The 12,408-nt window shown below is 43.7% G+C and overlaps 1 protein-coding gene across 1 annotated transcript in view; it reads right to left on the bottom strand.

The window, feature by feature from the left end:
* Positions 1-12,408, bottom strand: part of dpep2 (dipeptidase 2) — a 94,264-nt gene that overhangs the window by 15,382 nt on the left and 66,474 nt on the right. Inside the window, exons 7-9 of the mRNA XM_085991374.1 lie at positions 12,002-12,086; positions 11,527-11,602; positions 11,308-11,443 (exon numbers count right to left, since the gene is read on the bottom strand). Coding sequence (XP_085847500.1) covers positions 11,308-11,443; positions 11,527-11,602; positions 12,002-12,086 — 297 coding nt within the window. The remainder of the gene's footprint in view (positions 1-11,307; positions 11,444-11,526; positions 11,603-12,001; positions 12,087-12,408) is intronic.

The following is a 12,408-nucleotide window of genomic DNA, read 5'->3' as shown; positions in this document are numbered from 1 at the left end:
CCACCTCTCTGGTGATATTAGATGGATCAGCTTCCCACATCTCTGGTGATATTAGATGGATCAGCTCCCACTTCTCTGATGATATTAGATGGATCAGCTCCCACCTCTCTGATGATATTAGATGGGTCAGCTTCCCACATCTCTGGTGATATTAGATGGATCAGCTCCCACCTCTCTGATGATATTAGATGGGTCAGCTTCCCACATCTCTGGTGATATTAGATGGATCAGCTTCCCACATCTCTGGTGATATTAGATGGATCAGCTCCCACTTCTCTGATGATATTAGATGGATCAGCTCCCACCTCTCTGATGATATTAGATGGGTCAGCTTCCCACATCTCTGGTGATATTAGATGGATCAGCTCCCACCTCTCTGATGATATTAGATGGATCAGCTCCCACATCTCTGGTGATATTAGATGGATCAGCTTCCCACATCTCTGGTGATATTAGATGGATCAGCTCCCACCTCTCTGATGATATTAGATGGATCAGCTCCCACATCTCTGGTGATATTAGATGGATCAGCTTCCCACATCTCTGGTGATATTAGATGGGTCAGCTTCCCACATCTCTGGTGATATTAGATGGATCAGCTCCCACATCTCTGGTGATATTAGATGGGTCAGCTCCCACATCTCTTGTTGATATTAGATGGATCAGCTTCCCACATCTCTGGTGATATTAGATGGATCAGCTCCCACCTCTCTGATGATATTAGATGGATCAGCTCCCACATCTCTGGTGATATTAGATGGATCAGCTTCCCACATCTCTGATGATATTAGATGGATCAGCTCCCACTTCTCTGAAGGTCCAGCGATGTTAGTTGAAAAGCTCAGCCCTCTTTTTTCCCTCCTCCCCACCTACTCTGCAGCATTTCCCTCTGCTCCTCTTCCCCTCGCCATTTGGACACTACCCTCTGCACCTAGCTGTGCTTCACTCACCAGCCCCAATCTGTTCTCTGCTCCTTGACTCCTTCCCTAGCTCATGATGCAACTCTGTGAAACACAGCTGTGCTTTAGACCTTGAGTATATAGAACCAATGGCATGGGAGATTTTCTATATAAAAATAACAGAATTTTACTAAAACATACATGGTTATCAGAGCTGAGAAAGCTCTTGGGAGTACAGGGAGATATTGGTTGCCGGAGCTAAATTATTCAAATTACATCTTTTAATAACAAATTTATTCAGCTGCCTTGAATGTAATTTGAATTTGCATTTATTTTTGTCTGCTTCAATGATTATTTCATCTGTTGTTATGTAGTGGCTGCAGGAGACCCCGAAGGGAAAACCCTTTTAACTTTGAAGTACGGGAATTTTTGATGACAATCCATTGATTCATCGTTGATTCAGTTGCCTGGATTTCCGGCTCAGCCATAACACCAGCAGAAGTGACGTGAGTTGAGGCTTCCATCTGCTGTGCGGATGCCACCTGATCCTGGCTGACTTTCTGGAGTCAGGAACATTTAAATAATTTTGCCGGGGAGCTTCCCGACCTCTTGGGAATGGCTGCAGCAGGCCTCGGAGATCTGGTGCTGTGCAGTGTGACCGGCGGGCTCAGAGCTCGGAGCAAAGTGACAAAGTGGTTTTTGAAAATAATTTCAAAAGCCTCAGCCCGTCACGTTTTAAGCCAGCCCTACTGCTGAGCTCGGTTGAACGTCTCATCTGAAAGACGGCACCTCTGACAGTGCAGCATTCCTTCAGTACTGCAGTAGGTACTAATCTACATAATTTTAGTATTCTGTATTAGTCATAAGAAACTTATTGGTAAGCATTTTGAACAGTAATTATTTACACAGAATTACATAGAATATACAGCACAGAAACAGGCCATTCAGCCCAACTTGTCTGTGCTGGTATTTACACTCCATGAGTCTACTCCCAATTCCATCTACCTTATCTCAGCCTTTCAGCATATTTTTCTATTCCCTTTTTCTCTCTTTTACTTGTCTAGTTTCCGTTTGAAAGCATTAAAGCTATTTGCCTGGACCACTTCCTGTGGTAGTGAGTTCAACTACTCTGACTAAAGAAATATCTATTAGTAACTATCTAGCTGTTATCCATATCCTTATTTTAATTTCTTGAATACCATTTGCTCGACATTTACATTCGAATGGTGGCTCTTCTTCTGACTCATATATGCTTTTAATTTGGGTAAGTGGAAGCGCTTAGCCTAAACCCACAAATACATTTTTGCTCTGTCGGTATCGTCCTTACAGGACTGACAGAGGATCAGGATTGAGTTCTGACGCTCGGCCTTTTCCCTCCCCTGTCAACTGTACAGAAAATTGTTAGTTGCCCCGGGTTACCAGTCAAACCCCCATGCGGAAGTTACCTGCTGGTTTTACAGCAAGATTCAATTCACTGGAGCTTTAACTGCGCTCTGGATTCTAACTTTGAACAGGAACACGTTTAAAATGTCAGTGAGCAGAACGCTTGCTGACTGTAACATTGGCCGGTAACAACTTCCAGTCAGGTGATAGGGACAGGCAGAAGATTGGCATTTTGGAAAGCAAATGGGGAGAGGCACAGCCCAGCAAATAACACCCAGACAATTTTACAGGCCTGCTGCAATTCGAAATTATAGGAAACATATATTTGTCATTAAAATAACTAGTTTCATAGTATTCAGCAGTGATGTCAGTCTATCTGGTCTGTTTCCTAACCAGTCAGTGTGGTGGGGAGAGGGGTCCCACCAGTTTCCACCACCCCCTAACCCCCGACTTCTTGCTCAGTTATTATTCCAGCAATCTTTACCTCAATAACTCACCCGAGTGCCTATCCTTCGTGTGTTAACCTAGACAGTGAGTGTCAGTTGAGTTTCAGCTATGGCAACATCACATCTGAGCCAACCCTGTCCTCACCTGACGGTTACAGATACGACCTTCCCACTTCCCACTAGGGATTAGTGGATCATGATCAAGAGCGGGAGCCCTGGCCATCTTTCCCCTTTATAACTCAGGAGGCCAAAGTCAACAGTCCCACCCTTCTACCACCAAGAACAGCAAACTCAGCACAGACCTGGGATCAGACGTGGTACTTTCTTAATCCTTATGTTAACTTTCTACTGCCTGAATCAGAGAAACTTGGGGGAGGTGCTTTTTTAATGCAGTCTAGTGGCTGTTCAGTAAACCACAGCAGCTGTAACACTCCATCTTGTCTACATCAGCTTCTGTGATGCCTTTCCTATTCTGTGGATCCTTTTTATTTCTGCAAATAATACTGTCAGGCTCTCCCTTGTGGCTGGGAGATAGTTTGTACTACTGATCTAATCAGACTAATATATGCCCTGACTTTTTGATCTCCAGCAGTAATGGACAATTACCATTGCTCCAGCTGCCCTGACTAATTGCCACCCGTGCACTAAGCAAATATCGCTGACATCTATGCTGGCTAGCAGATGTGACCTGTTAGGAATAATACCTTGAATAGTATCAGGAGAACAGAGCACAGCCTCTTGACTGCTTCAGGCAGCTTTCAAGTGCAGTTTTCTATTAAAGTTTATGGAACCGATCAATGTACTGAAGCATTTCCTTATAATTATATGGTGTCAGCTGTGGCTCAGTGGGTAGCACTCTCTAGGTGGGAGGGGCTAGGAGTGAGCCAGGTGTTACTGGTTACCTGATTGCAGCTGGGAGTTGGAGGGAGTTTTGTAAAAAGTTGGTGGTGGGCTTTGGAGTTTTGTTTTCAGGTTTTAGGGCCTTTTTGGCCCACAAAAATAGCCAGATGGCTGCTGAGGGGTCCGGAGTGCTGGGCCCCTCAGAGGACAATGTTCCCGAGAGGAATTTAATTAGGGAAGAAACTGGTGGGAAAGGAAAAAAAAAGGCCCAAAGATTTGGGCCGGGACCCCAGGAGGTTTGGTAAAGAAAACACGGTGGTGGTGCAGTGTGAGGATAAGAAGATTCGAGCTTGGGATATTATCCAGGCGGTTCATGAGGACTGTGGTGAGGGAAGCTGCTTTGCTTGCCAACCAAAGCCAAATGTGGGATTCGAGGTGACGGTCAGTGGTCGTGAGGAGGTGGAAAGACTGTTACTCAGTCTGAAAGTTGGTGAGAAATTCTTGGAGGTGACTCTGCTATATTCAGAGGAGGTGGTGGTTTCATTTTTGAACTTGCCAGTTTACATCGAGGACGAAGTGCTAAGCAAGAAGTTGGAGTCGTGGGACATTAAAATCTGTTCTGCAATAAAAAGGAGGTACTATCCGGGAACACGGGCAGCAGACGGAACCCGGTATATAAAGGTGCGGTTCCCAGAGGAGGTGAGGTCATTGCCATACAGTATGAAGTTTGAGACACTGGAAGGAGCGCAGTACTTTCGTGTGCTGCATGATAACCAAGCAAAGGTGCGCTATTATTGTCTTGGACATGACCATCTCGTAAGAAACTGTCCAGACCTGTATTGTTACAATTGCGGTGAGTCGGGGCACATTGCTCGGAACTGCAAGGTGGAGAGCTGTGGGGTGTGTCGCAAAGGCCCCACCCGCTGTGAGTGTGTGGCAGAAGGGAGCGATATGAGTGATGAGGAGATGGGAGAAGGAACAGGAGATGAGAATGGAACGGCCGGAGGAGCGGTGCAGTCGGAGGACACAGCTGGTAAAATGAAGGAGAAAGGAGTACAGGAAGAGGCAGAGGATGGCGGAGCGGAGAACGGGATGGAGATGGCGGAAAACACGCTGAATGCTGTGGAGGGGAACAAAGACAGCAGCGGGCAGCGAGGGTTGAGTGCAGACTCAAACCTTAGTGTTGTTCGGCTCCCCCTGGAGAGTCTGGTGTCTGCGGGGGGGAGAGGTGGCGGGAGCGGGGTGTGTGCTGGATGTGGGTGCTCCGGGGAGAGGCGGGGAGTCGGATATCTTGGTGAGCGGGAGGGGGCAGGACGGGGAGAGGGTGCAAGAAGCAGGAGCCTTAAAGGGACAGCAGGATGGGATCGGCGAGATAGAGACGTCAGAAGGGAACAATTTAGGTGCGCCATTGTCCCATGAAGTGAGGGAACAAGGTGCAAGGGTCAGAGGTGGAGATGTGGTCGAAGGGAGCGGCACGGTGGGAGAAACTGCGATAGCAGGAAGACTGTCTATGGGAGATTAAGTATCTGACGGGCAGCAGGATTATGTATCTGACTGGGAGCAGGCACAGGGGGTTGCAGAAGAGCTTGAATGTGAAGAATTAGAGGGGGACAGAGACATGGAAGTCGGGGGTGGGGTGGCATCATGTGGAAAGGGAAAGGTTAGTGAGGGGCAGAAGGAGGGAGAAAGGGCAGCTCCTGGGCCCAAAGTTAATGCAAGGAAGAGGCTGAAACAGCAGGGAGGGGTCAAACAGGAGGTGAAAAAGAGGCGGAGGCTGCAGGAAAAAGCAACAGCTGCCCAAAAATTTGAGAAGGAGCATGAGAGGAGGGAAGAGCCAGAGATTAAATGATGCGGAGATTATCAGGCATACTTCCCTTCTTTGGAGCCATGATTACATTGGTCTCGATTAATGTGAACGGACTGAGGGGTGAGAAGAAATTGCAGCAGTTGTTGCAGGGTTTTAAAGGTTCGGACTTGTTGTGTCTGCAAGAAACCTTTTGGGATGAGGATATTCTAGAAAGAGTTCAGAAGGTTTGGAAGGGAGAGGTGTTTGCAAGTTGTGCAAACAATAACCGTAGAGGGGTGGCTGTTTTGGTGAGTCCGTCCATAGAAGAGAACGTTGCCTTGGTGAACAAGGACACTGAGGGGAGATTTTTACGGCTAAGGATAAAAATGGAGGGATTTAATTGCAATCTCTTTAATATCTATGCACCAAACGACCATTGCAAGCGTCGCGAGTTTTTTCGGGGGTTATTCACTGAAGCGGCAGAGGTGGAAAATCCTTGTATAGTGGGGGATTTTAATGTATTTTTATCTCGGATGGACATTTCAGCCCAGATGACCTTTAAGGATGATAACTTCAGAGTGATGATTGTAAAAATGATGGCAAATTTAAATTTGAGAGACTTCTGGAGGGACCGGAACCCCATAAAAAGGGAGTTCTCCAGATCAGGTTGGGTGGGTGATGATTTACAGCAGAGCCGAATAGATTTTGTGTTAATGCGGGAAGGGTTAAGTTCGGAGGTGATGGAGATTTATTATAAAAAAGTATTTTTTGTGATCACTCGGCTTTGGTTCTTAGAATTAAGAACAGCAGAGTTAAGATCGGTTCAGGGGTGTGGATTTTAAACAATCAATACCTGAAAGAAATTGCTTATAAAGAAGGGATTATAAATATAATAAAGAATGCTCGGAAGGAACCTTTGTTCTTGAAAGAAAGAAGAGTTTGGTGGGACAATTTCAAATATGAGGTAAAAGATTTTTCGGTACGTTATGGGAAAAAGAGGGCGGCAGCTAAACGGCATCGAGAAGAGAATATAAACAAAAGGTTTACAGATGTCTGTAAAGCAGTTGACGGAGGGGATAAGGGAGCTGAGACTAAGTTCCGGGTGCTAAAGGAAGAGTGGGAATTATTGCAAGCTGAAAAATGCAAGGGGGCCATTCTCCGTGCAAAGGCTAGAGATGCATTGGAGGACGAAAGATGCACTAGATATTTTCTAGAGCAAGAGAAGCTGCGACAGAGATTATCGTTAATTGAAGAGTTGAAGGTTGGGGAGAAGATCATTCATGAAAGTGGGGAGATTTTAGAGGCGGCTAGCAGCTTTTATCAAGAGCTATATGCAAAAGACATTTCCAATTTGGCGATGTAGAAGGTTACTGCTTTTATTGAAGAGGGTTTAAAGGAGGATGAGAGAAGCATGTGTGACAAAGAAGTAGGATTAGCGGAAATAAAAGTAGCAATAAGTGGAATGAAGGGGGGCGGAAAAGCCCAGGGTCCGATGGACTAAGTGCAGAATTTTATAAAGAATTTTTCGAGATTTTAAGTCCATTGCTCTTAGAAGTTTTTAAGGAAATTAAAATTGAGGGAAGCCTGGCCACATCTATGAGGAGGGGTATCATAAGCTTAGCTTATAAAAATAAAGGGGATAGACAGGATCTGAAGAATTGAAGGCCCATCACATTATTAAATGTGGATTATAAGATCTTGGCGAGGGTTATGGCAAATCGTTTGAAGGAGGTGTTACCGGAGATAGTTTGGCCCTCTCAGTCCTATGGAGTCATAGGCCGGGACATTGCAGACTCTCTGGTCTCAATCCGAGATGCGATAGAGCTCATGGAAGAGAGTGGGAGGGAGGCTTATGTATTAAAGATAGATCAAGAGAAAGCCTTTGATAGGGTCTCTCATGAGTTTTTATTGAAGGTTTTGGAAGCATTTGCTTTCAAGGAAAATTTCATTCAGTGGATAAGGATTTTTTATTCAAACATATCTAGCTGCGTTAAATGTAATGGTTTTTTATCCAAGTATTTTCCGATACAGAGATCAGTGAGACAGGGTTGTCCCCTGTCCCCATTGTTGTACACATTGGTAGCAGAACCATTAGGTTACATGATGCGAAAGAAACAAGGTGTAGTTGGGATTGTGGTCCCGAGTTCTGGGCTGGTGTCGGTGATACACCAATATGCAGATGACACAACCTTAACATTGAGAAATGGGGAGTCAGTGAGGAAAGCTATGGATGTAGTGGAGGAATATTGTAGAGCTTCAGGAGCCAGAGTGAATTATAGTAAGTCCCAATGCCTGGTTGCAGGGAGAGGTAGGGGGGAATGGTTGGGGGAATGTCCCTTTAAGGTGGTGGAGATTTTGGAAGTTCTGGGGGTGCATATGGGATGCAAGAAAGACAGGGATGAAGTGGATCGATTAAATTGGGAACCGAAGGTTATGAAAATTAAAAAGATTTTGGGAAGATGGGAAAGAAGGTGGTTGAAAGTGCAAGGAAGAGCGACAGTGGTGTCTGCTCTCCTGCTATCTAAGCTATGGTACTTATTGACGGTGGAGGATATTCCTAAGTGAGCGGAAAAGTCCATCCGAGAGGCTTGTGTGAGATTTATATGGGAAGGTAAACCAGCCTTGGTGGCATACAATACCATCATTGGACGGAGAAATCGGGGAGGACTCCATTTTCCAGATATTGATTTGAAGAATAAATCCTTTAGAATCAAATGGGTGAAGAGATTTCTTCAGAAGTCAAATACAAGTTTTTGGAAGAGTTGTTTTGAGCATTTTTAAAAATGAAGTGGGATAGGAGGGCAGGGGATATTGTATATGGAATACAATAATATGCTTTTGAAATCGATTAAACTTCTCCCTAGGTTTTATAAGGGGGCTGTAGAGACTTGGGCCCAATTTTTAAAGAGTGTACAGTTTATGCTCAAGGGGGCTGAGGAATTCTTAGAACAGCCCTTATTTTTGAACAGGTGGGTCAACATCGAAGGCGAGGTTTTATTTAAATTTGCTTTTATAAAAGCTGGGATTATATCTGTGAAAGTTGCATTATACGAGGTAATTCCAGGTTGGTTGCCGGAAGCGATAGTGAGGGACATGGTGTGGGAGGAGGATCAGGAGGTAGAAGGAAAAGCAATAGGAATCATGTATGAGAAGATTGTGAGGGCAATGCCACAGGATTGGATGGAAGAAATAAATGCGGAAATCTCCAAAGGAAGTAAAATGCGTCCAAGCTTTGTACTGGAGAAAGGGGGAGAGTTGGTCCAATTTGACAACTGTAATACTCGAGATTTCTATGAGGTATTCAGAGAATGGAGATTCAAGACACCTGCTGGTCAGGAGTTTTAGCAGAATATATACCCACAGCTGGACTTCAGCAGGATTTGGAAGGGAGTGTGGGCGAATTTTGAACTGGATTTCAAATTGGCTCATAACCAGATTTTTACCATGACGGTCTTGTGCAAGATTGGACGAGTGGAGGCGGCAACTTGCCCAATGTGTGGGACACGGGATGAGACTCTGTCCCATTTACTGGTGTTATGTCCGCAGTTAAATGACTTTAAGTACCATGTTCGACAGTTGTGTGAAGCTTTTTTGTTGGGTGGGGACCGAAGAGCGAGAATGGGAATCCCGTGGGACTCAATTTTGAGATGGGGATTGCAGGAGAATCTGCCCGAGTCTAGCGGAGCGGCAATTAATTTAATGTTCAGTTTGGCTAGATTCGTGATTGTGCAAAGAAGGAATGCTGTTTTTTAAGGGGAGGAGAATCAATCTAAAAGAGTATTTTAAATATAAGCTAAAAGATCATTATAAGGCTCTGTGGATGTTTTATTCAGAAAGGAATTAAAGGACAGTATTTTACAACCAATTTTTAAAGTACAATCGATTAATATATGTTACAGGTGACAAATTAAACTTCAGGTTTTGATGTTAAAATGTGGTGGCAGAATGGCTGTGCAGAGCGGTGGAATTGATTTGTATCATACAATGTAATGATCACGATGTTGTAAATGTTCTTAATGTTCAATAAAGTATATTAAAAAAAAGTGGGTAGTACACTTGTCTCTGAGTCAGAAGGTTGTGGGTTCAAGTCCCACTCCAGGGACTTGAGCACATAAATCTAGGCTGACACTCCAGTGCAGTGCTGAGGGAGTGCTGCACTTCGGAGGTGCTGTCTTTTGGATGAGATGTTAAACTGAGGCCCTGTCTGCTCCCCTGGCACTATTTTGAAAATGAGCAGGGGAGTTATCCCCGGTGTCCTGGCCAATATTTATCCCTCAACCAACATAACAAAAACAGATTATCTGGTCATTATCACATTGCTGTTTGTGGGACCTTGCTGTGTGCAAATTGGCTGCCGCGTTTCCCACATTACAACAGTGACTACACTCCAAAAGTACTTCACTGGCTGTAAAGCGCTTCGAGACATCCAGTGGTCATGAAAGGTGCTATATAAATGCAAGTCTTTCTTTCTTTAATTATAATAGTCATTAACAGTAGGAAGGGGAGGGGAAACTGTTCAAGGACTAAAACTGTCTAGACTGGATTCTATCAGCGTACAAGCCAGCTTAGAAACTAGCAAAAGCTCATCAATGGTGTCAAAAAAGCTAGGCCTGAACGTAAGCCTATTGCAATACTGAACGTGCAGTGGGAAGCGGACATATAGTTTAATTGTATGTATACCCAACCAATAAATTCAATAGGGAATTCAGGAGGAACCTCTTTACCCAAAGAGTGGTGAGAATGTGGAACTCGCTACCACAAGGAGTATATGAGACGAATAGCATTGATGCATTTAAGGGGAAACTAGAAAAACATACGAGGGAGAAAGCAGTAGAAGGATGTGCTGATAGGGTTAGATGAAGAGGGATGGAAGGAGGCTCGTGTGGAGCATAAACACCGGCAGAGGCCTGTTGGGCCAAATGGCCTATTTCTGTGCTCTAAATTTTATGTAACATTTCTTCATTCGTGTATTACAGGAAAAAACACATGGAAATCTTCAGCAAGTGTTGAAGACACAAGATTTATTTTCAAGGAGGAAAAGTCTGGGATTATTTCCCACCCTGCCCAGCTAAATGTTCATTTTTGACTCTGTTTGGTGCTTCTTCCAGTATTTTGGAATTTGCAATGACCATGGGTATTGATTGAAAAGGAAGGGGCCTTTGCTCAATTTTATTGAAAACTACTCTCTAGTTGCTATTTGGGAATTAATTTATTCTCTTCATATTTTAAAACGTCTTTTTCCCAATAGCAACAAAGAATCTATTACTAGGGGGAAAAATTCTGAATTTATTTTCTTTATAATTTTTTTTTAATGTATCTAATAGCAAACAGGATATTTCACTCATTCTTATTGACCATAAGATAATTCCAGTAAGGCTGCAGACAGCAAATTTAGAAGTATAAATAAAATAGTCCTTCAAATGCTACCCACTCCTTCCAATGAAGCAACTGGGAAGACATTTCCAATGGTTCTGGAGACATGCTCCCAGGGAAATGTTTGAATCCGACATTAAAATGATGCTTGTGGGTAACTTATTTTAGATATTTTCCTTCTTGAGTAACCGCTCGTCATGTCTCACTGCCAGACAAGAGGCTACCACCAAGCCACTGAAAATACTACCTTGTGCTGAGCACTTGGAGGTAAATGACACGGACTCTCCCTTTGAATATTCCTCCACTCCCTGATATCACAGGTCCAGTCCTACCAGTAAGGCACAGTCTATTCAAATACCAATGCACATCACCACCTCACTGTATCTTCATTCACAAATATTATTTACACAGTGATATGTGGGGGGGGGGGGCGGGGGGGGAAGGGAATGTTTGAATTTACTCGCAATACTTCTTTTACCAGAGGAACTTTGCACCACTGGCACCAGTCTCATTATTCAACAAACACAGTGACAATAAAGTAACACCCCCCACCCCCACCCCTCATGTTTAGCCTTCTTACCTCTTCAACTCTCTGAAAAACCCGGAGAAAGTTATTTCGTAGTACAGCTTTTAATTCTTTTTCCTTCCAGTTGCGTCTCAGCAATTCGTCAATTAGTGCAGGATATTTTGACACATCTTCTAGACCCTGGGGGAATCTGCAACCCACCACAAATGTCAGGAGATATTTGGCAACATAACAAAAGAAGAAGTAACTGTTAGAATTACACTGCATACAAACCCAGTTGCCCCATCATAGTCTCCACCTATTCCAACCGACTCATATCCAGCAATCTTCTTGATGTGGTCGAAATGATCTGTAACAGCAGGTGCAAATTGTAAAACCGACCCTGACGAGAAGTTTCAATATTCTCTCATTTTATCCTCGGCGAGGTTCAGAATTCATGGCTTTCATGCAATGAAATCAAAATGAAACTCCAGGTGTGGTCTCAACAAAGCCCTATATAATTGCAATAAGTTATCTCAAGATATTTATCCAAATCAAAGCACAGCTTTTCTCCACATCTCCTTCACATTTTGTGAGCACTTCCACCCTGAAACATTTTGTGAACAGGCACATAAGAGAATTATTTCATTAAAAGGCACAATTTCTAATTTGGCTGAAAATGGAAACATCAAAGAATTTATCCCTTTTAAAAGGACAAAGAGGCATAAAACTATTTCCTTATCCTAATACAACCTCTTAAATCATGTACCTGCAACTATAGAAATATTGGAAAGCTTCTGACAGGCCACAAAACCAGAGTAAAAGTTCACCATCACTAGGCCTTCATTTTCTTTCTGAAAAACACATAGCAAAGAAAATCACAGCTTATCTGAGCACTTAATTGTTTATTTAATCCTCATTTTTAAAGTTGCCTTTATTTTCTACCTCCTCTTCAGATCTTTCTGTGCAGTCCCTGGCTCAGAGATTGGCTTCTGCCAATATTTCCTTTAACTTGTCATTAGAAACTTAACTGGACCAGCCACATAAATACTGTGGCAACAAGAGCAAGTCAGAGGCTGGGTATTCTATGGCGAGTGTCTCACCTCCTGACTCCCCAAAGCCTTTCCACCATCTACAAGGCTCAAGTAAGGAGTGTGATGGAATACTCTCCACTTG

This window comes from Somniosus microcephalus, chromosome 6, assembly GCF_052327205.1.
Source record: "Somniosus microcephalus isolate GS21.2 chromosome 6, FLI_Smic_1.0, whole genome shotgun sequence".
Classification (NCBI taxonomy): domain Eukaryota; kingdom Metazoa; phylum Chordata; class Chondrichthyes; order Squaliformes; family Somniosidae; genus Somniosus; species Somniosus microcephalus.
This window is presented reverse-complemented; position numbering and strand designations above follow the sequence as displayed.